This window comes from Ovis aries, chromosome 13 (genome assembly GCF_016772045.2).
Source record: "Ovis aries strain OAR_USU_Benz2616 breed Rambouillet chromosome 13, ARS-UI_Ramb_v3.0, whole genome shotgun sequence".
Classification (NCBI taxonomy): Eukaryota; Metazoa; Chordata; class Mammalia; order Artiodactyla; family Bovidae; genus Ovis; species Ovis aries.
Window position 1 is genome coordinate 7,139,460 of NC_056066.1, and position 25,825 is coordinate 7,165,284.

The following is a 25,825-nucleotide window of genomic DNA, read 5'->3' on the forward strand; positions in this document are numbered from 1 at the left end:
TCTAGACCAGATGAGATCCAGGAGTATTAAGGCCTCAAAGGTGTGTTTTAATTTAATTAAAAAATTAAGATTCCTTAAACTCTACAGCAGCATATCTACCATTCCAGGCATTCCAAAAATCTGAAGGGCAGACAGAAAGACTTCCTGTTACTATAATTAGAAAAACCATCACAGAGTTCACAAATATTTCAAATACAATTATGAGTAATGCAAACCTGGAACTGCCTTTTCATGGAGATGTACGCTTAAAGAGTTAGTTAGGTTTTTAGATAGTTTTCCAGAGAGTAGTTTATTTGAAGTGAATAAGATGAAATAAATCAGTGTACTCAAAATAATAAAAACTTTTATTTATAAATTAATAAGCAAACTATAATAAACATGACCAAACAGCAAAGAAAGTTACTGGCTTCTATTCATTATGACTAGAAAAATAAATTATTTAAACAAGTATCTAAATCTGCCTCCTGCTTCCAGAGAAATTAATGTATTGCATGTACATATTTTCAAATTGTTCCCAACTCTTATTCCAACTCAAGATTTGTGCAGTACTCTATTTTTTGTATAGGAATTGTAAACAGTCTTTAAAAAACCTAAAAGAGTAAAAAATATTAAAACTTTATAAACCTTATAGTCTGGATTGATTATGATTAATTTGTGGAAATATACAGTACAAATCTTTCAACCATTCATAATTTGGTCTGTTATACAAGGAAAATAAATTATATGACTGTCAGATTTTACTTATATTCTTGAAAAGTTGACTATTCCCAATAAGTAATCCTTCCACCACTTCTGTATACTTTCTACATTCTCAATTCAAAAAGAAACAACATACAATTATTTGACTTTTTGTTTTTTTCTTGCTTGAAACTGCTCTGTTTTGTTTTTTACAGATTTAATCAACATTGACAAGGCAGGATCAATGGACCTCTTGTGTGATTCCTTCTGAACCTCACCCTCCTTTTCACTCGTTGCCTGAGTCAGCCCCTGTTCTTTTTGTTCTCTCTGACGGGCTTTCTCCTCAAGGATTCTTTCCATAGCTTTTGTTTTCTTGAAATTAGGATCTGAAGGATCCAAATTGAACAAGTGGGAAGTATACATTGCCTGAAACCTTGCATCCTTCACATTGACCTGCAAACCCAAAAGGAAAGTATAGATACATAAAATTAGTAAACCAAAAGGCCTAGAAATGAGACCAGAGTTCAAAAAGTCAGTGAGTTGATGATAAAAAATACAAATGTATTTTGTATTGACTCATTAGAAAGCCATTCCTCCACAGACCTTCAATGAAGTTTTTAGCTTTATTCTTGAACCACATGTGCAGGGCACACGGTTCTTATCACACAATGACAATATCCTTGGAAGGGAATTATCACAGTCTATATGTTACACAGTGGCCTGTTACTGATGTTACACATCAGCCTCTTAGACTGTTTGCAGGAGTTACCACAGGAGATGCAAGCTCACCTATGCTTACAGTGTGAAATCTCTTTCTGGCTGAGATAATTAAGCCAGTGATGGTATCTCCTGTTGGAATTTCAGGCGAAGTCACTGCCTTCTTTGCACAATAAATTATTTTTTTCAACCTTGGTGCCAAAATGAGCAGCTATTGAGAGTGACTCATACAGCAGATTTAAAGACCATAATGGGAAAGATGGTACCCCCAAGACTAAGATCTGATCAGATACAAGCTCCAAATTTATCCTTTATTGTTCTACAAAAACACTGCGTTCCCACATTTTAAGAGCATACTCTTAGCTCCAGCCAGGCCTTCAAGTATTGCCGGGCACAGGAGTGACCAGACAGAAAGTGAGCATGACTCCCTCACTGCCACTCATCATTGCCCTGTGAAAAAGAGCCCACCCAGAGATGGACTGTAGAGTTATTTGTAATAAGGACCACAGGCGTGATACTACTACCACACTCACAAAAAAATGTCTTTATACGTGATGGTCATCATGCATAATAAGACATCATTTTCTGCATGATGATTAATTATCGTAATACAAGATTTGACTATAAATCATTCTCTGCTTTTAACTTTTTCTAACAAAACTAATTTAACAAAAATTGATTCAGTGGAACAGCACCATACTTGGAGCTGACTTACTGAAACCAGAGTTATACAGTGGTCTCAAAGTCCCTCTCAATGCTGCTTATAAGTTATCTGTATGCTTCTCTCAATTCTCTAAACAAATTCAAAATCTCTCCCATTTTCTTCTGAGTCTGTTCTTCCATGCTAATGGATGGAAGTCATCAAATAGTTCCTGATAGCTGTCTGTAGGTTTTCTGTACAGGACTCAAACTCATGCGTGGGGACTGTGTGGCCACTAGAAATATGTACTTAGCAAAAAAAGAGGGAAAAGAGGGAACAGTGGAAACAAGAAACAGAGCAATTAAAAAAGTGTGGCCTGGGACTTTCCCGGTGGTCCAGTGGTACAATGCAGGGGATGTGGGTTTGATCCCTGGTCCAGGAAGACTTCACAAACTGGACAACTAAACCTACGTGCCTCAACTGCCGAGCCCATGCACCGTAGAGTTCATATTCCTCAAGAGAACCCATCACAACGAGAAGCCTGAGTACCACAGCTGCAGGGCAGCCCCTGCTCACCAGAGCTAGAGAAAGCCTGTGCAGAGCAACAAAGAGCCCATGCAGCGAAACACAGACCCCGCGCAGCCAAAAAAATATATATATATATATATATATCGCGCCTACTGCACTGGCCCTTGCACACAGTGTGATGTGAATCTGCTACTTTGCAGTCAGGCTTGACAATGTAGAACTTTCCCAGTGTGAGCATCATACTGCATGTGATTCTAACACTAAAAGCTACATATTTTGGTGCAGCATAGCTACCAGAATAGAAGCCTACTACTTCACCCGATGCTCAAAGAACCACCCTGGGATGAACTGGTTACACTGGACTAAAAGATGGTAGCTCTGGCTACACAATGGGTCGTTCCTGAGATCAAGGGGCCAAGGCCAAGTTTTATCTACAGAGCTGACTTTAGATTCAACGCCGGCTTTTAACAGAATAATGACTTTTGTCACTGGTTACCTCAAAGTCATCCTCCAATAATTCCTTCTTCTTCATGAGCTGTTTTTTCTTCTTTTTGCTCAGATTCTGGTGCTCCACAATCTTGTTATAATTGAAGTGTTTCTTGCTCTCTTCCTCCTCATCCATCACAAGCAAAGCCATTTCAGCCTGTGGAGAGAAAAAAACAGTTCAAATATACGACAGTGTTTTTCTTTCCTCAGACAGGAGTATGGAGCACAGAAATCCCCTCAGAAAAGGAGAAGCCATCAGTGCTCTGGGATGACACCTGTCTACCATCACAGACTGTGGCTCACTAAACTCATAAAGAAATCCACAGACCGCTGTACAGTAACAGGTGTAATTTTTTGGAGCAACATCACTGACAACAGGAGAGGGGTGAACGCTTTATCTAAAAACCAGACCATATTTCACATTATGTAACTGATCTGTAGGTGGTAGAAACAAAAGTCCTCAAGTTTCCCAAATAAAAATTCCTCATTTTCACTTTGGTCTTTTTAAGCAGACACTAAATCTCGTAAACATGTAGTAGTTTTTGACACAGACTAGACTTTCCAAATATGTGCTTTAGGAACAATGAATTCTGGTTTTCTTTTGCTGATTTTGCCCCTACTTTTCCAATATTGATATACTTCTATGAAGGCAAGATCTTAATATTTGCTTCTGAAATCTAATATAATGCCTGTTTCCACTCAACAGGTATTTTCTACTGACCATGGGATTAAATGTAAATCTTCAAGAATCAAGTAAACAACCATGCATGCTAAAGAAAATACAATCTTCCTCCACTGCCCACTTAGACTGCTTTAATTTCCTCTCCTTTCCATGACTGGTACCTACAGTTGGCTTTCTTTTTAGAATGATTTCCTACAAACAAAGATTTTCTTTGTGTTCCTTAACTCTATAAACACTATTACATATGCAATAAAAGATGCATTAAGATGCAGAGTTTAGGTGACCAGTCTGGCTCCCTCCTAGACAGTGCTGTGAACATCAGACTCAGGAATGCTGCTGACTCCAATTCCTGTCTCAGCAAAAACACATACTACTTTGTGCCATGGATTATGTGGAAGTGCTTAAGGATAATACTCACTGCACTTCCAAGAAAGGCTTTAATTCTGCACATTAACTTTCAATAATAAAAAGAGAGCAAGGAGCATTTAACAAGCCATAAAGCAAACCCTGTATTACAGGACAGATTCAGACTGAATTAAAACCATGTCAATATTATTTTCAGGTTTTAATATTAGTATTTTTATCTCTTATTGTCAGTTTTGTCCTTTATTGTCAGTTATAATAAGGCTTTTAAAAGATAAGATATTTTTCTCTTAATCACAAAGGGACATGCCTTGGGTGTGAACTAAACTTTAATTCTGTACTTGGAGAAATGTTTGGTGAAAGGGAGGTATTTTAAAATTATGCTGCTAAAATATTTATAAATTTCATTGTTAAAATCAGTTATTTTTTATTAGACATATTGGAAACTCATATGGACACCTTCACTTGAAGTGTACATATCACTTGTCCATTAAAAATGTAAACATGACCATTACCTTTTGTCTTTCTATTTCAGCTTCTTCCTCTGGAGATATGTCATCTTTTGCAGATTTTGTTGATTTTTTCTTTTCTTTTATACCTGGCACAACAAATCAACACAGAAGGGTTAAAAATTCTGACTATCACAACAATAATTTGCTTACACTATTTATTTTAAAAATTTTGTTTATAACAAAAATGCAAGGTATCTAGAAATAATCTTACCAATAAACATATAGAAACTAAAGAAACTAAAAAAAAAAGTATTACTGAGATGACTATGGGTATGAATAGAATAATAATAGTCTGGACATGATGAGTGAGTATTATAAAAAAGGAATTTCTTCTGAAAGTAATGTATAATTCTACATCAATTAAAAAGAAAACTTGCAAGATCATTTTAGCAGAAACAGAATAAACATTAGATAGAATTCAGTATCCTCTCATAATGTATATACATTTAATAAAATTCTAAATAAAATTTTATTCAAGGAAATCTTTGCAAAAAATGAGAGATCTGATTTACTAGTGATACAGTATGCTACAGTGTACTACAAAGTGAAAAAAACAAAAAATGCTGTAACTATACAATGAGAAAAACAGCACAGTATGGCTTAGTATTTAATAAAATGTAGCATCATACATCACTGGCAAAAGAAGGGATTATTTAATAACTGGTGCTGGGCAATTTGTTCTATTCTGCAAAATAATCCTTGAGCTATAGCTGTGTGCATGTGCTCAGTCACTCATTCATGTCTGAGTCTTTGCAACCCCATCGACTATAGCCCACCAGCCTCCTCTGTTCACGGGATTTCCCAGGCAAGAATACTGGAGTGGGCTGCCATTTCCTATTCCAAGGGATCTTCCCAACCTAGGAGCCATACTGAATAATGCACAGAAGAACAAAATGCAGATGTATTAAAGAGTTAAACACTAAAAAACCTATGAGAAAACACAGGGGAACAGCTACCTGATATTAAGAAGAAGAAACATTTTCTTAGCATAAGGACAATAGACGAGATCAAAGGAAAAAAAAGTAATTTAAAAATATAAACTCTTAAAACTCATCAGCAAAATGAAAAATTCACCTGTTTAGTGACAATTTGACAATAACTACCTGGAAGTAAAAGTTTAACAAAACCCTTTCTCCTTCTCCAAAGACAAAGTTGATCTTTGTTTAACTTCCTGTGTCTACTATTATTAGACAAAATTACTTATGGTAAAAGTGGCTCCTGATGAGAAAAACTTCCAAGGATGCAGGGACTTCTGAAGACCACAAGATGCTAGATGAGATGTTCCTGAAGGAGAGGTAGTAACCAATGGCAGTTAAAAGCACTTGAGTCTGGAGTGCCTGGCTTGGGTTTAAGCTCTGGCTCAACTCCACTCAAGCTACAGCATTCGTGTTTGTGCCCTTCTTTGTGAAGTGGGGATTATAATAACTAATTTCACCTAGCATCTAGGGTTACTGTGAGGACTAAAGAGTAAGAAGGTTCAGAATCCACAAAGCCACCTTCTTGAATGTTATTACATCATGTCAACCTTCTCTGAGCTACTGCTGCTGCTGCTGCTGAGTTGCTTCAGTTGTGTCCGACTCTGTGCAACCCCATAGACGGCAGCTCACCAGGCTCCCCCATCCCTGGGATTCTCCAGGCAAGAACACTGGAGTGGGGTGCCATTTCCTTCCTCCAACGCATGAAAGTGAAAAGTGAAAGTGAAGTCACTCTCTGAGCTACTGGACACTGTCTTATTTGCATTTGGATGAGCTCAGTTTTGTCCTTCCAATGCAGAGAAACCAGCGGTTACTATTTTAGAAAACAGTAACAATTTAATACTGCTACAGCACTTACCATGCATCTGGAAATAGTGCTCTTTCCTTCCTTTTATATATGAACTACTTTGATCCTCACAAAAACCCTATGATGTAGATTCTATTATTTATTACAATTTTCACTCTGCTGTTGATGAAACTGAAACAGAGAGAGACTGAGTGACTGTCTCAAGCTGAGTAAGCAAAGGAACCGTGAGTCAAACCCTAGCACTCCAGTTCAGGCTCTGGCCACCCCCACACTCTACCCTTCACTACCAAATGTCACTCTCCCTTGAGTAGTTCTTTCCTTTTAAAAAGCACTTTGTTGTGAAATAATAAATTTCAGAGAACATATAATGATGGCTGAATAACCCATCTAGTGGGGGATAACAAGAAGTCAAGAGAAGCTTCCTTTTTTAAAAATTTATTTATTGTTAATTGGAGGATAGTCGCTTTATAATAGTTGTAAATAGTGTTACATTGTTTGGTTTCTGCCATACATCAACATAATCCAGCCACAGGAATACATATGTCCCCTCCCTCTTGAACCACTTTAGAAGCTGCCTTGTGGGCACTAGCCCTCTGCATAGGGGCAGCCCTGCCCAGCTGAGAGAAGATGACGGTGTATAAAGTGTGGCCAGGTTCACCGCTCACTGCCACCAAGGCATCTATCTGTCTGCACTTTCAAGAAGAAACACTATTGTATGTAGTCTTTTCTCTAAGTGAGATTGTGCTCCTTATCACAAATGTTTTTCAGGGAATGATCTATCTGTTTTGAGATTATAGCCTTTTCTCTGCTGTGAAGTACATGCACGTACGTGTGTGTATGTACACACACACACACACATAAAAGCATCCTCAAGGCTCCACTCTCCTAGCGTCTGACTCCCACAGCCTCAGTCTGCCTCTGCTCCTGTCCTCGTAAGGCCAGGGCTCCTTTTGAAGTGAACAGACAAGTGGCACACGCAGAAGATCTCCCTGCGGCGCGGGAGAACATCAGGCTGTGCCTGATTAACACATGAAGGAGACAAAGATCTTCACACACAGCTGTGGGAAATCATTTCAAAGAGCCCACAATGAACTGTTTCAGATTTTTATAACAACCTGGTGAAAAGCCATAAAAATAAACTTGAAAGGAAGACTTCAGTAAAGGAGGAAAAAAATCTCCAAGATGGTTGGGACTAAAAATGATATCTAATTTTACTGTGATGAAAATTTCTTTGCTCAAGAAGAATTTACTGTGTGCTAAACTGAACTGTTTAGTCTGAAGATAAATAACGTGTAGAGACCCTTTCTGCACTGTTAACAAGATTGTAGTAAGCGGGCAAATCTTTATTTATTTATTAAAAAAAAAAAAAAAAAAAGGCATTTTCCCTTTGGAAAGTTTTCAGACCTAATTTAGATGAAGACTACAGGGGAAATGAAAGTCCCCGTTCTGAAATGTTATCTTAATAATTTCATTTTCCATTACTTGTAATGTCAGAGAACTGTTCCTGTAAAAAAGTTCTTTCAGAGTGTTCAGTTGAGCACTTCTTGTGGGACAGCAGTTAAGAGAACTCACTGGAGGGCAGACTGGTCTTCGTACTGACCAGATGGGAGTGGTAAGTCCCCTAATGATTCACACTTAGCAGCAAGCTCCTGCACCCAAGAGTGCTGATTCATAATCAGATACAATATACAGTCTGTGTATCTTCCTCTGAACCAAGGCATTCGGCCTTGCCTGGAAAGCCAGCAAGTCCTTGTGTCCAGCTCTGACACATATGGATCCTGGCTCTGGTCTTTACAATGCACTTGAAGAGTTACAAAATGCTTCTAAAAGCATTTGTAAACTATAAAACAATATATGAGTAGTATACTGTAAGTACTCACCATACTGGCTGAATGAACCAAATACATATACTTTACTAAATTTTGTTTTTTTCCGTCATGTGTGGTCTGTGAGATCTTAGTTCCCCCTTAGTTCCCATTTAGGGATTGAACCTATGCCCCCTGCACTGGAAGTATGACGTCTTAACCAACGGACTGCCAGGAAATCTCACCTTATTAGATTTTCTTGGTATTTTATCAAATTAGATAATCTAAAGTTGTCAAGACAAAAGATACACTCTAATAGGGTATATTTACATGTGATATACTTTAATTCACTTCTACTTCTTAAAAAACAAAATCTTATTACAGTTTATGCAGTTAAGATAGCAATAAGCACATTATCCCACCATCTCACTTCTACAAAAAAAAAAAAAAAAAAAAAAGTTTTAACTCATTCTAGAAGTACATTTTCAAAACTTTCATCTAATATTGAGTTTGCATCTTCAAATAAAATAGAAAGAACAGCAAATTTACAGTGTATGGGGAAGAAACAGAAGGAAGAACTAAAAAAGATTTCTGGTACTCATGTTGGCTCCTAACCCAAGCCAAATATCAGGTCTGGCGTCAGTCAGTGAGCTCGATTTCTCCATATTTTTTGAACAGTGTGTAAGTTAGCTCTGGGACTGCCTAGGGTAAAGGTGTTATAAACACACTCAAGTCTATCTGGCTTAAAATGTCTCTGTCCTGCTCAACTGTGGGAACTGAACTATATACCCTTCCAAACACAAACACTTTTCCTATTTCACAGCTGTTCCTTCTCAGTTTCTTAAACTTTCCTACCTTCCAGGTAAACCTTTCTCCAGGATAGGGTACTTTATGCAGGCTCTTGACTTCAGTGCCCAAACCTGCATCCTCCTCTCTCACCAATGCTTCCTACCTCTCATTCTGTGGTTTGAAATACTATTTACAAGCTAAAAATTCCTAAGTATATATTTGCAATCTGACTTTTCAGCTGATCTCCAAGGCTCATATATAAATGTTAACCTAATACCTCATGTAGATATCTGATTGACATCTCAGACCAATTACATACTACTGATCCTTTCGTAAGATTCTCCTTAACTCAGTAAATAGAAGAACATTATCACAGCCACAGGACTGGAAAAGGTCAGTTTTCATTCCAATCCCAAAGAATGGCAATGCCAAAGAACGTTCAAACTACTACACAACTGCACTCATTTCACATGCTAGAAAACATCATTGCTCAAAATCCTCCAAGCTAGGCTCCAACAGTACATGAACCAAGAACTTCCAGATGTTGAAGGTGAATTTAGAAAAGGCAGAGGAACTAGAGATCAAATTGCCAACATCCGTTGGATCACAGGAAAAAGCAACAGAGTTCCAGAAAAACACCTACTTCTGCTTCATTGATTATGAGAAAGCCTTTGACTGTGTGGATCACAACAAACTGTGGAAAATTCTTAGAGATGGGAATACCAGACCACCTTACCTGCCTCCTGAGAAACCTGTATGCAGGTCAACAACCAAGTTAGAACCAGACATGGGACAACAAACTGGTTCCAAATTGGGAAAGGAGTGCCTCAAGGCTGTATGTTGTCACCCTGCTTATTCCCCTTATATGCAAAGTACATCACAAGAAATACTGGGCTGGATGAAGCACAAGTTAAAATCAAAGATTGCTGGGAAAAATATCAATAATCTCAGATATGCAGATGACACCACCCTTATGGCAGAAAGCAAAGAGGGACTAAAGAGCCTCTTGATGAAGGTAAAAGCGGAGAGTGAAAAAGCTGTATTAAAACTCAGCATTCAAAAAACTAAGATCATGGCATCGGTCCCATCACTTCATGGCAAACAGATGGGGAGACAATGGAAATAGTGACAGACTTTATTTTATTGGGCTCCAAAATCACTGAGGATGGTGACTGAAGCCACGAAATTAAAAGATGTTTGCTCCTTGGAAGAAAAGCTATGACAAACCTAGACAGCATATTAAAAAGCAGAGATATCACTTTACTGACAAAGGTGGGTTTAGTCAAAGCTATGGTTTTTCCAGTAGTCATGTATGGATGTGAGAGTTGGACTATAAAGGCTGAGTGCCAAAGAATTGATGCTTTTGAACTGTGGTGTTGGAGAAAACTCACGAGTCTCTTGGACTGTAAGATCAAACCAGTCAATCCTAAAGGAAATCAACCCTGAAAATTCACTGGATGGACTGATGCTGAAGCTGAAGCTCCAAAGCTTTGGCCACCTGATGCGAAGAGCTGATTCACTGGAAAAGACCCTGATGTTGGGAAAAATTGAAGGTGGGAGGAGAAGGGGACAACAGAGGATGAAATAGTTGGAAGGTATCACCAACTCAATAAACATGACCTTGAGCAAGCTCTGGGAGACGGTGAACGATAGGGAAGCCGGGCATGCTGCAGTCCATGGGGTCACAAATAGTCAGACATGACTGAGTGACTGAACAACAACAACCACAACTGCAGAGATTCAAAACAAGAATCTAGGAGCTATGCTAAATTTCTTCCTTATCCAAATAAAAAATTGGTAAGTCTACCTCCAAAATATATCTAGAATCCCATTCAGTTTCCTTCTTCCAATATTATTACTAGTAAGCTGTCTAGACTAACCATCACCTCTTGTCTAGACCTCTGCAAAAGCCTGGTCTCTCAGCTCTCACCATGCTTTCTTCAGTCTGTTCTCTTTGGAGGACTCAGAGCAGTAGGCTTACATACACACCATACCATGTCACATCCTTGTTTTAAGACCCTTTCAGTTCAGTTCAGTTGTTCAGTCATGTCCGACTCTTTGCGACCCCATGAACTGTAGCATGCCAGGTCTTTCTGTCCATCATCAACTCCTAGAATCCACCCAAACCCATGTCCATTGTGTCAGCGATGCCATCCAGCCATCTCATCCTCTGTCGTCCCCTTCTCCTCCTGCCCTCAATCTTTCCCAGCATCAGGGTCTTTTCAAAGGAGTCGGCTCTCAGGTGGCCAAAGTACTGGAGTTTCAGCTTCAACATCAGTCCCTCCAATCAACACCCAGGACTGATCTCCTTTAGGATGGAGTGGTTGGATCTCCTTGCAGTCTAAGAGACTCTCAAGAGTCTTCTCCAACACCACAGTTCAAAAGCATCAATCGTTCTGTGCTTTCTTTATAGTCCAACTCTCACATCCATCCATGACTACTGGAAAAACCACAGCCTTGACTAGACAGACCTTTGTTGACAAAGTAATGTCTCTGCTTTTTAATATGCTGTCTAGGTTGGTCATAACTTCCCTTCCAAGGAGCGTCTTTTAAGATCCTTTAGTGGCCCTTCCATTGTCAATGAGTAAAATCCAAATTTGTTGCTGTGACACAAGGCCCTGCCTCATACTAAACTGCCCTTCTGCAGATTCCAGCCACAATGGTGTCCTTCAATTCCACCACACATTCTTTCTCACCTCACAGCTGTCTACCCACTTTCCCTTGATTTGCAATGCTCCTTCCCCCAGCTCTCCATGCCTGACTCCTCCTCATTCTGCAGGTCTCAGCTCAAATGTTACCATCTCCAAGAAGCTTGCTTCACCCACCCTATATAAGAAAGCCTCTCTCTTTCTTCTTCCCAGGTACATGCTCTGTATTATCCTATTGATTAGTTCCTTTAGAACACTGATCATATTCTCATAACATTCTTATTTATTTACCTGTAAAGAATCTGCCTGCAGTGCAAGAGACCCGGTTCAATCCCTGGGTTGGGAAGATCCCCCAGAGAAGGAAATGGCAACCCAGTAGCCTTACCTGGAAAATGCTATGGATAGAGGAACCTGGTGGGTTACAGTCCATGAGGTTACAAGAGTTGGACATGACTTCATGACTAAACTACCACTTCATGTCTTCCCTTCCCTAAAACCATAAACTCTGAGGGATGCAACTTTGCTTGTATTATTAGCACTGTATCTCTAGCATACCAGAATGCTTAGCACCTGGAAGGCACTCAAAAATATTCATTGACAGAATGAATGAACAAACATATGGTGAGACCATTTCTTGGTTTAATTTTTATGTAAATTTTTTAAAAAAATCACTTTTTCCTTAAAAGAAAACAAGATATAAATTATTATTTCTAGGAAGTATTCTGAAATCAAAAGTATGTTGAAAATAAGCAAACTTTATCTGTATTTTTCTTTGGAACTTCTGATACTTTCAAGGAAACTATTCACATTTATTTTTTTAATTTAAATTAATTTATTTTAATTGGAGGCTAATTACTTTACAATATTGTATTGGTTTTGCCATACATCAACATGGCTCTGCCATGGGTGTACATGTGTTCTCCATCCTGAACCCCCCTCCCACCTCCCTCCCCATACCACCCCTCTGGGTCATCCCAGTGCACCAGCCCAAAGCATCCTGTATCCTGCATCAAACCTGGACTGGCGATTCATTTCTTATATGATATTATACATGTTTCAATGCCATTCTCCCAAATCATCCCACCTTTGCCCTCTCCCACTATTCACAATTTAAATGTGCTGATTCCAGGAAACAAGCTACCCTAAGCCACCAAGCTACATAACTTACTCTGAATTCTACTCTGAGTTCTGCAGTTTGACCAGATTTCACAAGCCAAATGAAGCACTTTGGAATGAGAACAAGGAAACGATAATGCTTCACATTTCTCCATTATAAACTTGGTTTCCTGAAATGCGAGGATAAGGCTAAAATCCATCATCTTCTAGAAATGACTGCTCAGGTATGATAAGAAGAAGAATATGCTAAGTTTCCATTTCCCTTTCCAATTCCTAAGAATCTCACATCCTATAACAGACTTTATTCATCTTGATCCCCCTTTTCATCAATAAAATATCAGTACTAAAAGGCTGTAACAACCAGGAAATAATTTTGAGCAATTTTGACTTTCCTGTAGAGAACTATTCTGGCCCACTAGTCACAAGGGACGAGAAGGAGGGAAACTTCATAAAATCCTTCTCTTTACAATGCCAGCTTGGAGTTGCTCCAGGAGCAAGCCTTTGGGGTTCATGTGTGTGGTATGCAGAGCAGGGAAGGGCAAAATGCATGAGAACAAATGGAAAAAGCTTCCAGTGTTCCCGTACTGACTTGTCCAAGTATGGTCTGAGCCTTACCACACATATTTATACACACACACATTTACACGTATGAAAAAGGTAAGAATGAATGCATTCAGGAAAGAATTGACTGGTGCATGTGCAATGGAAACAAGGCTCCTTGGAAATTGGAAATCAGATACCTGAGAGTTTATTTAGGGATTCAAGGGAAAAGAGGAGGAAGCTGGCTTTTCAGCTACATGAAAGCTAATCATGAAGCAGAATAAATGAAATGGGATAAAATGAAACATAGATGCTGGGTCAACTGGAGCCAAAGAGTTTTCACACTGTGTACACATGTTTCACACACGCAAGCCATGTAAAAAATTTAACATATCCACATAAACACACATGGATTTATTCCATACTTTCAATTCTTCACAGACTTCGCAAAGAGAGACCTGGAGTGGATGTGTTATAAAAAAGCAGTGAAAGCACACAAAGATATGACTTCCTTCATTTCCTCATCCTTTTATAATCAACCTACCTAGAATCCAGAAAGGAATCCCTAGAAAACTATGAAATTAATCATGTTCACCCAAAGCTTCCTATAATGAAATTACTTCTTGTATGTACAGGGGACATGCTGACCCTCCTATCTGATCAGTGGTTATACCTAACAGGACAAACTTGCTTATAAGCAACTAGGGAGCTACACAAATTCTAGGGATTTTGAAAGAATGCATAGTTTACATGGTTTCTACCCATGTTACCTTTTTCACTTTAGATTCCAACTGAAAATTACAACTATGGGTTGGCTTACCTATTTTTTTAGCTTCTTCAGCAAAGTATGGGTCATTCATATCTACATCAGAGGGAACATCATCTTCACTGGCCTCTTCAGCAAGAGCCTTAAAAATGAATAGAAAAATAAATACAGTTTACTGTAAGGACCAAAACAAATGTGAAGAAAAACCTAATTTCTTTTAAATCAAGTAGTTCAATCTAAAGTTAAACTAGTTTTTAAAAATGGCTAAGTATACAAAATAACTTCTGATTAACTCTTTTGTTTGTTCAACAAACACTTATGGAATACTTTATAAATGCAGTAACTATATAGGGCTTTTGAGAGAGACAACAGTTATCAGATATATGGTTTCTGTCTTCAAAAATTTTATGATCTATTAAAAGAAATTAGCCACATAAACAAAGGTATGGTGGTGGTATAGTCGTTAACTTGTATCCAACTCTTTGCAATCCCGCGGACTGTAGCCTGCCAGGCTCCTCTGTCCATGGGATTCTCCAGGAAAGCACACTGGAGTGGGTTGCCATTCCCGTCTCCAGGGGATCTTCTTGACTCAGGGATTGAACCTGGGTCTCCTGCATTGCAGGCAGGTTCTTTACCGACTGGGCTGTGAGGGAAGCCCTAAACAACAAAGGTATATATTAATAATAATTAAAGATAGGAAGTTCCAGAAGAGACAAAAATAAAACACATTCAAGGAAAAGAATACTTTTAGATGGGTGATCAGTGAAGAGAGGGAGCCTTAATCTCCAACAAAATTGAGAAATGGCAGTGATTAACAATAGCATGAAGTAGTTCACTGTGGAAGCCTGGCAGGCTGCAGTCCATGGGGTCACAAAGAATCAGACATGACTTAATGACTGAACCAAGTGCATTGTGGGTTATCTTTCAAATCATTATTTAATGCAATTTATCTGCTGGTTAATTAAAGAAAATGATTCTTTGTTTTGAACTTCAAAAATACAAAAGCAGGAAGGAAGGTATAATGAACCTCCTGTTCTCATCACACAATTTCAACAATTTGTTTTATCTATAATCCATTCACAAAAACTTCTGTACTAATTTTAGGCACATCAATTGGTTACATTTTCCTTAATCAAATTTGAACAGTTTACTAAATTAGTATATTTAAATTTAAAAAAAATCAAGTCTATAAAGTAAACAGAATATATGCAAACTAAGATCACACTAACCAAATGGAGTTTATCCCCAGGAATCTACAATATCTGTTATTTTAAGAAAAATATTTAGATAAATCCATGCACCTATGGACACTTGTCTTCAACAAAGGAGGCAACAATATACAATGGAGAAAAGACAATCTCTTAAGTGGTACTTGGAAAACTGATCAACCACTTGTAAAAGAATGAAACTAGAACACTTTCTAATACCATACACAAAAATAAACTCAAAATGGATTAAAGATCTAAACATAAGACCAGAAACTATAAAACTCCTAGAGGAAAACATAGGCGAAACACTCTCCGACATACATCACAGCAGGATCCTCTATGACACACCTCCCAGAATACTGGAAATAAAAGCAAAAATAAACAAATGGGACCCAATTAAAATTAAAAGCTTCTGCACAACAAAGGAAACTATAAGCAAGGGGAAAAGACAGCCTTCTGAATGGGAGAAAATAAGAGCAAATGAAGTAATTGACAAAGAATTAATCTCAAAAATATACAAGCAACTCCTGCAGCTCAATTCCAGAAAAATAAAAGACCCAATCAAAAAAAGAGCCAAAGAACTAAACAGACATTTCTCCAAAGAGGACATACAGATGGCTAACAAACACATGAAAAGATGCTCAACATCACTCATTCTCAGAGAAACGCAAATCAAAACCATAATGAGGTACCATTTCACGCCAGTCAGAATGGCTGTGATCCAAAAGTCTACAAGCAATAAATGCTGGAGAGGGTGTGGAGAAAAGGGAACCCTCTTACACTGTTGGTGGGAATGCAAACTAGTACAGCCACTATGGAGAACAGTGTGGAGATTCCTTAAAAAACTGGAAATAGAACTGCCATACAACCCAGCAATCCCACTTCTGGGCATACACACCAAGGAAACCAGAATTGAAAGAGACACATGTACCCCAATGTTCATCACAGCACTGTTTATAATAGCCAGGACATGGAAGCAACCTAGATGCCCATCAGCAGATGAACGGATAAGAAAGCTATGGTACATATATACACAATGGAGTATTACGCAGCCATTAAAAAGAATACATCTGAATCAGTTCTAATGAGGTGGATGAAACTGGAGCCAATTATACAGAGTGAAGTGAGTCAGAAAGAAAAACTTTAATACAGTATATGCATATATGTGGAATTTAGAAAGATGGTAATGATAACTCTGTATGCAAGTCAGCAAAAGAGACACAGATGTATAGAACAGTCTTTTGGGCACTGTGAGAGAGGGAGAGGGTGGGATGATTTGGGAGATGGCATTGAAACATGTATATTATATGTGAAATGGATCACCAGTCAAGGTTCAATGCATGAGACAGGGTGTCAAAGACGGGTGCACTGGGATGACCCTGAGGGATGGGATCGGGAGGGAGGTGGGAAGGGGGGTTCAGGATGGGCAACACATGTACACCCGTGGTGGACTCATGTCAATGTATGGCAAAGTCAATACAATACTGTAAAGTAATTAGCCTCCAATTAAAATGAATCAATTTATATTAAAAAGAAAGAAAAACATTTAGAATGCACATTGCTAAACATTATCCTACATGCTGAAGAAGACCTGCCAAACCCTAAAGAATGTTCATTTTGGTATTACTATCCTTTTAAGGATGTGACTGGTGAGAGAAGCAAGATCCGATGCTATAAAGAGCAATATTGCATAGGAACCTGGAATGTCAGGTCCATGAATCAAAGCAAATTGTAAGTGGTAAAACAAGAGATGGCAAGGGTGAACATCGACATTCTAGGAATCAGCGAACTAAAATGGACTGGAATGGGTGAATTTAACTCAGATGACCATTATATCTACTACTGCGGGCAGGAATCCTCAGAAGAAATGGAGTAGCCATCATGGTCAATGAAAGAGTCTGAAATGCAGTACTTGGATGCAACCTCAAAAATGACAGAATGATCTCTGTTCGTCTCCAAGGCAAACCATTCAATATCACAGTTATCCAAGTCTATGCCCCAACCAGTAACACTGAAGAAACTGAAGCTGAACGGTTTTATGAAGACCTACAAGACCTTTTAGAACTAACACCCCCAAAAAATGTCCTTTTCATTACAGGAGATTGGAATGCAAAAGTAGGAAATCAAGAAACACCTGGAGTAACAGGCAAATTTGGCCTTGGAATGCAGAATGAAGCAGGGCAAAGACTAACAGTTTTGCCAGGAAAATGCACTGGTCATAGCAAACACCTTCTTCCAACAACACAAGAGAAGACTCTACACATGGACATCACCAGATGGTCAACACCGAAATCAGACTGATTATATTCTTTGCAGCCAAAGATGGAGAAGCTCTCTACAGTCAACAAAAACAAGACCAGGAGCTGACTGTGGCTCAGATCATGAACTCCTTATTACCAAATTCAGACTCAAATTGAAGAAAGCAGGGAAAACTGCTAGACCATTCAGGTATGACCTAAATCAAATCCCTTATGATTATACAGTGGAAGTGAGAAACAGATTTAAGGGCCTAGATCTGATAGATAGAGTGCCTGATCAACTATGGAATGAGGTTCATGACATTGTACAGGAGACTGGGATCAAGACCATCCCCATGGAAAAGAAATGCAAAAAAGCAAAATGGCTGTCTGGGGAGGCCTTACAAATAGCTGTGTAAAGAAGAGAGGCAAAAAGCAAAGGAAAAAAGGAAAAGATATAAGCATATGAATGCAGAGTTCCAAAGAATAGCAAGAAGAGATAAGAAATCCTTCCTCAGCGATCAGTGCAAAGAAATAGAGGAAAACAACAGAATGGGAAAGACTAGAGATCTCTTCAAGAAAATCGAAGATACCAAGGGAACATTTCATGCAAAGATGGGCTCAATAAAGGACAGAAGTGGTATGGACCTAACAGAAGCAGAAGATATTAAGAAGAGGTGGCAAGAATACACAGAAGAACTATACAAAAAAGAGCTTCACTACCCAGATAATCATGATGATGTGATCACTCATCTAGAGCCAGACATCTTGGAATGTGAAGTCAAGTGGGCTTTAGAAAGCATCACTACGAACAAAGCTAGTGGAGGTGATGGAATTCCAGTTGAACTCTTTAAAATCCTCAAAGATGATGCTGTGAAAGTGCTGCATTCAATATGCCAGCAAATTTGGAAAACTCAGCAGTGGTCACAGGACTGGAAAAGGTCAGTTTTCATTCCAATCCCAAAGAAAGGCAATGCCAAAGAATGCTCAAACTACCTCACAATTGCACTCATCTCACATGCTAGTAAAGTAATGCTCAAAATTCTCCAAGCCAGGCTTTAGCAATACGTGAACCGTGAACTCCCTGATGTTCAAGCTGGTTTTAGAAAAGGCAGAGGAACCAGAGATCAAATTGCCAACATCCGCTGGATCATGGAAAAAGCAAGAGAGTTCCAGAAAAACATCTATTTCTGCTTTATTGACTTTGCCAAAGCCTTTGACTGTGTGGATCACAATAAACTGTGGAAAATTCTGAGAGAGATGGGAATACCAGACCACCTGACCAGCCTCTTGAGAAATCTGTATTCAGGTCAGGAAGCAACGGTTAGAACTGGACATGGAACAACAGACTGGTTCCAAATAGGAAAAGGAGTACGTCAAGGCTGTATATTGTCACCCTGCTTATTTAATTTCTATGCAGAGTACATCATGAGAAATGCTGGACTGGAAGAAGCACAAGCTGGAATCAAGATTGCCGGGAGAAATATCAATAACCTCAGATATGCAGATGACACCACCCTTATGGCAGAAAGTGAAGAGGAGCTAAAAAGCCTCTTGATGAAAGTGAAAGAGGAGAGCGAAAAGTTGGCTTAAAGCTCAACATTTAGAAAACGAAGAGGGAAACAGTGTCAGACTTTATTTTGGGGGGCTCCAAAATCACTGCAGATGGTGACTGCAGCCATGAAATTAAAAGATGCTTACTCCTTGGAAGAAAACTTATGACCAACATAGACAGTATATTCAAAACCAGAGACATCACTTTGCCGACTAAGGTCCATCTAGTCAAGGCTATGGTTTTTCCTGTGGTCATGTATGGATGTGAGAGTAGGACTGTGAAGAAGGCTGAGTGCCGAAGAATTGATGCTTTTGAACTGTGGTGTTGGAGAAGACTCTTGAGAGTTCCTTGGACTGCAAGGAGATCCAACCAGTCCATTCTGAAGGAGATCAACCCTGGGATTTCTTTGGAAGGAATGATGCTAAAGCTGAAACTCCAGTACTTTGGCTACCTCATGCGAAGAGTTGACTCATTGGAAAAGACTCTGATGCTGGGAGGGGTTGGGGGCAGGAGGAGAAGGGGACGACTGAGGATGAGATGGCTGGATGGCATCACGGACTCGATGGACGTGATTTTGAGTGAACTCCGGGAGATGGTGTTGGACATGGAGGCCTGGCGTGCTGCGATTCATGGGGTCGCAAAGAGTAGGACACGACTGAGCGACTGAACTGAACTGATCCTTTTAAGAACAAGGACTTTTAAGAATTTTTCACCAAATTATTATAATTGGTTTAGCAGTAATATGATGTTTATAGCAAAGATTCTAAAATATTTAGATATCTAATTACATATTTATTTACATTTTTAAAAACTGTTCTTTTAGATCTAAATTACAGCTGTATCAACTATGGCAAATAAACATGTATTCATTTCTTCAGTAATAATCTCTCAGTATCAAACTGAAGTGACAAAGAGTTGGGGGAAAATATTTTTAATCTGAGTTCTTCAGATTTCCCTGTACGTGGAGAATCTCATGAGATGGAAGAGATCTGCTGAATCACCAAGTCCAGCACTCAGTCTAGAACAAACTGAGCACTCAGCAAACCTATTTTTAATATCATTGATACTAGTCCAGTCTAAGCTCAATAAAAGGAAAAGCAAAAAGCACAAGATAATATCAAAGTACCAATCAAACGAAAATCAAAGCAAACAGCTGCTAAATGTCTCACAGAAGAGTGACTATTTTACTGAACCCATGAAGACCCACTTGGAAGTCTTCCATTAAACTGATGGCTTAATAACTTGTGGAATTATTCCATTTTAAAGATATTTTACTGCCTGAGAGAGGCAGAATATCAATACAGGCAGGGCTCTGACCTCATTTCCTCATTTTTCTATCCATTTCCAGAGACACGGAGTATAAAAGGAGTACAAAAATCACTCCACTGCATCATTCAGGTCTGAAGCCCTCTTTCAATACTGCAGTTCTTGTAGAGCAGAGAAACAATACAGTGCATAGAAAGAGCACTGGAGCACGAGATCTGGAGTCTGGCATCAGCCTGGCAATTAACGAGGTGCATATTCTTAGATGAATCACTTCATTTCCTACAACTATCAATATAAAACATTAGGGTTGGACTAAAAGTAATCATTTAAGATTCCTCAGGTTGTAAAATTCTCTGAGTAGTGATATAATGTTAAGATAATGAACGAACTGCTAGGATGCTGCATTTCATTGACAAGACAGAGTATTTTTATCAGCAGGAACCCTAAATGTGTCTGTTATTACTAAGGACTCTAACTCTGGAAAGATGTTATTTCTGAATCATGGGAGTCAAATCAGATTTAACACAGACAATATATTAGCACAGACAAAATATCTTCAAAAAAGGGATCTAATGACAATATGTTAAAAGATCTATACACAAATACTGAAAAATTTCAGCAATAGTGAAAAAAGCATCTTGAGAAATATACAGAAAAAAATTTCATTCATTCTGAAACTGTCTCTCTCTCTATATGCTCAAGTAAAAATGTCTGTATCTCTCTCACAGACACAGAACAGAATCAAACTGCCTTACATCTAGAAATCTACTAAACTATGCATTTTATTGAGGTAGCACATAAATGCAAAATATTAGAGCACAGCATTTACAGTGGCTCTGGGCTTTTACAGGTTTCATGCATCACTGTGTAGCCTTGCAGAGAACACTTAACCAACCCCAGTGAGTGGTTACGTTATGAGACAATGGGTGCCAAGCACTGGTACCTTCTGATACTTAGTGGCTGCTCAATAATTATTCAATCACAATTATTGATACCTTCTGTTTCTTTTTCAGTCTTTTTTTCTCTTTCTTCTTCTCTAAAAATTGTTCCCAAGGGGTCAGTTTATCCTTTCCTTCCAATTTGTTTTTGACCATCTCTTCTGCACTTTCTTTAAGGCCTATAAGGGAAAATACAAATAGTTTAGTTTAAAATGTTATATCTTCACTCACTTAAAGATGTAATTAACCAAAAAGGATTATTTTAATATATTTACTAGAGAAACAAGAAAAAATGCAATACTCCAATGTCACAGAGTAATGTAGTATCAACTTACATCAGAGCTATTTACTAAAAACAAACAACTATAAACCTAACCAAACCAAAATAGATAAACTAACCAACCCAGCAGCTAAATATATGGTCAAGCTACTAAAGAAAACTCCTTTACTTAGGCTCAAACTGTATTTCTTGGTATGTAATTTAACCACTTGAGACTCTAAAGGCAACTGTCTTTAACACAGTTATTTCTACTTGCTTCTGTTGCCCAAGTAAAAGCTTATATTCCCTGGAAACTATAGGTGAGTAACAAAAATTGATTACTAAGGCAATCTCTGTGGAAATACCCCAGGAGGAAAGAATTCTTGTAATTTCTTATCAAGCACTCATTCAGTGAGTACACATCTTTAAGATCAAAAGGGCCATCAAGTTCAGATTCCACTTTGTATGGTTTAAGTTCTTTCAGTGATGTTATTTGCTTGTATAGGATTCTTGCTCCTTATATTCTGCGGTTCCTGAAATGTTTCTCAGTGGCTAATGCAATAGCTAGAGAGGGATGAGAAGAAAGAAAAAGCCCCAAGGCTGATCTATCAGTTCATGAAAACCTTACTACTGCCACAGTAAAGGAAATATAATGACTGTGTGACCTTTGATAAAACAAATGTTTATTTTGGAGTATTTTTGGAAGATCATGTTCAGTTTGGAAAGAGGGGTCTTTAATATTTGGAGAACACAAAATCCATTACAAAATTAATGGAATGATTTGAGAGACAAGGTCAATCCAGATCATCTTCCCAGATACATTCTAAATTCTAAGAAAGTGAAAACCATTCTAAGGATATAATTCCCTTCTTCCCTGATGAGTATACTGAGACTGAGGATATTCAGCAACCTGCCTAAGAACACAGAATAAGGAAGCTATATACAGCTAGACTTTTAACTCCTAATTATCCTCTGTACTATTACCAGATCCATCTAAAATGCTCGTTTGATCGAGAATAAAGAAACGTATAGTCCATGAGTAAAATCTAAAGCTTTGGGTCTCAGGTTCCTTATCTGCAAAGTGCAGCTGGGCTGGATCAGAAGCATACAACTTCCTCCTCCCACATACACTGTTTTTCCTCTTAAAGAAAATATCTGGTAAAAGTCCAAATGCACAAAAGAACTGAAAGCCATACTTTGGGTCCTAAGCCCCAAAGAATAGCATGAAACAGCTGGAACAGATGATTTCAAAGATCCCCTCTTTGGCTTATAAACCAAGACTTAATCTCTAAATTTCTATAACTTAGAAAAGCATTAAGGTATATGCATACTCCTTGGAAGGAAAGTTATGGCCAACCTAGATAGCATATTAAAAAGCAGAGATATTACTTTGCCAACAAAGGTCCGTCTAGTCAAGGCTATGGTTTTCCAGTAGTCATGTATGGATGTGAGAGTTGGACCGTGAAGAAAGCTGAGTGCCAAAGAATTGATGCTTTTGAACTGTGGTGTTGAAGACTCTTGAGAGTCCCTTGGACTGCAAGGAGATCCAACCAGTTCATTCTAAAGGAGATCAGTCCTGGGTGTTCTTTGGAAGGAATGATGCTTAAAGCTGAAACTCCAGTACTTTGGCCACCTCACGCGAAGAGCTGACTCATTGGAAAAGACTCTGATGCTGGGAGGGATTAGGGGCAGGAAGAAAAGGAGACGACAGCGGATGAGATGGCTGGATGGCATCACCGACTCGATGGATGTGAGTCTGAGTGAACTCCGGGAGTTGGTGATGGACAGGGAAGCCTGGCATGCTGCAGTTCATGGGGTCGCAAAGAGTCGGACACGACTGAGCGACTGAACTGAACTGATACTCAAGGTTACTTAGATTAGTTTTTACGACACACTACTGCTACATGTCTGATTTATGAGAATACTCTGATTTATGGGATGCCAAATTAGAAACTCAACTCTCAATTCAAAAATGTTTCTTGTAAGAAAAACATAGTTCACTTTACTAAGCAGTTTTTAGGAGAAATGTGAACTGTAGAAAACATGTCCAGATCTGACTGAAGCAACAGATACAAAGCACCTTAGGAAATGTAAACACTGGTACTCACTTGGGAAAAAGCAACAAATCCTGACAAAACAAGTTGGTTTCAAATAGGAAATAAAATAATTTATATATTATGCCTGTGGGTCAGCACACAGTCCAGTCAAATTCTAAATGCATAGTACTGTTATATGTTTAAATAATAATCTTTAAGGTATTCTACTACAGTTTCCTCAAACATGAAGACAGATTTTACTATTCCAAAATACTAAATTAAGCAATACATTTAGAGTCCCCCACCCCACCAAAATGTCTTCTATGGTTAATTTTAATCCTCGAAACATAAACTTTATTCCTATCTAGGCATGATGTTAAGAAACGTGTTTCTTTCACACGACCAGACCACTGGTTTAATGGGTCTCAATCTCTAAGAACTACTCCAACGTGACGACTGGGTCCTGACATTTTTTGGGGGACGTGCATGGATATCCTTATAATTTGATAAGAACTATGGAATCTCTCTCTGAAACACTGTACTAGAAAAACTTGTATACAATATTCAAAAGTTTATAGATCTTCAACGCTCATTTCTGTGGAAGGACCCAAAGGGTCTCAGGCAAACAGCATTACGGGACAACAGAGGTCTCAAGGAAGGCGGGAGTCTGTCTCCCAACTTCAAGACTTACTGGTCCTGACATTTGTAGGCGCTACATGAAGGTTTCTTATTTCAGTATGACTGTCATTTTGGACCAGATAATTCTATTGTGAAGGACTATCCTGTGCATTGTAGGATGTTAATCAATGTATCTGGTCTATCACACTAGTTGCCAGTAGCTCCAGTCACGAAAATCAAAAATTTCTCCAGAATTGCCAGTGTCCTCTTGGGGAGAAAAATGTCAACTCAGTGGTTCTGAGTTGAGAACCACTGTTCTTGACAATGATTAGAAGTCACTTCTGAAAAGAAGGGCTGTATTTCAATATTTGTCTCACATAAACTATGTATTATTTTATTTGGTACTTGATTACAACAATGTCTTTCCTACTTTAGCAATTTCAACTGAGTATGCCTTTTCTTTCAACCAGAACAAAGGCAGCTAAAGTCACCTTCTTTTGTATTCCATAATATTTAGCATAGCGCCAGACACATAGTAAGTACTTAATAAGCACTTAATTGATCTGTCTTGAAGAAAGAATTCTTATTGTAAGCCAAGTGTTTGATCTTTCATGTTTGGAACATAGTCTTTCCAACAGAAAATGAATCAAAACTTTAGGATCTAAATAAATGGCCTTCATCCCCAAGTTGTTCATGAATTTTTTTTTTTTTTAAGGAACTAAAGCTCTAGAATAATTCATGAAATATCATTCTTGGGAAATATTTTTCTGGTATTTATTTTGTTTATAACAATAAAGAAATAGCATCTTCGGTTAAATCCAGTCTGAAATTTTTTGCTTGGCTCTCACTTAATACACCAAAATAGCAGAATGACAAACACATTGCAATGAATTAATACACCACCACGATAACTTAAAAATGCTTTGTTCTTGCTGTCATCATGAGGTCATTTAAATCTCTTTGCCACAGATCACAGCTGTTTATATTCTAAATTCTTAAAAATATGCCCATCCCAGAAGCCTCTTGGCATAAGCACAAGAACATTCTTCGAACAGTTTTAGCCTCATTTGAGAGCAGCCACTATGACTGAAAAACAACTTCATTATAAATGTCTAGTTTTGTGCAAGTTTGTTTTTTAAAAATTTTAAGCATATAGTCAAGGGCTGTTGAATTAGTTAAAAATAACATTAATAATCCTACAAATAAGAGGTGAGAAACTCTTTAAAACCAACCATGAACACAGATGACTCTATTTTAACAATAATAATTTAAGTGCAATTTATTCAGAATTATCTTGGCAGTTTGCATACACACAAAAATACTTTCAAATATTCTTTCAAAAGCCACTAAAATAAGAATATACATTTCTTCTGACCTAGCTCATTTCAAATTTTGAAAAGTCTTCAAAGGGCAGGACATGAATAACAACTTATAACAACTCAACTAAGTACTATAGTTGGTTTTATTTATAAAAATAAAATATTTTAAGATTTCTGATATAGGCTGAAACTGGCACTTTTAAAAAATGTATGTGAGAACTCAGGATCCACTGAAAATATTTATGAACACTTATGGTTCAATCTTTATTTATGTATGTTGTATGTTTAAAAGAGGCCATGGTAATACTCAATTCCAAAAGTAGCTTCTAAAATGTAA

At 38.1% G+C, this 25,825-nt stretch overlaps 1 protein-coding gene across 1 annotated transcript in view; it reads right to left on the reverse strand.

The window, feature by feature from the left end:
- Window positions 1-325: 325 nt before the first annotated feature.
- The window catches only part of ESF1 (ESF1 nucleolar pre-rRNA processing protein homolog), a 61,506-nt gene continuing 36,006 nt past the window's right edge, over window positions 326-25,825 (reverse strand). Inside the window, exons 10-14 of the mRNA XM_012188134.5 lie at window positions 21,314-21,435; window positions 14,107-14,194; window positions 4,610-4,692; window positions 3,060-3,206; window positions 326-1,131 (exon numbers count right to left, since the gene is read on the reverse strand). Coding sequence (XP_012043524.3) covers window positions 838-1,131; window positions 3,060-3,206; window positions 4,610-4,692; window positions 14,107-14,194; window positions 21,314-21,435 — 734 coding nt within the window. The 3' untranslated portion in view covers window positions 326-837. The remainder of the gene's footprint in view (window positions 1,132-3,059; window positions 3,207-4,609; window positions 4,693-14,106; window positions 14,195-21,313; window positions 21,436-25,825) is intronic.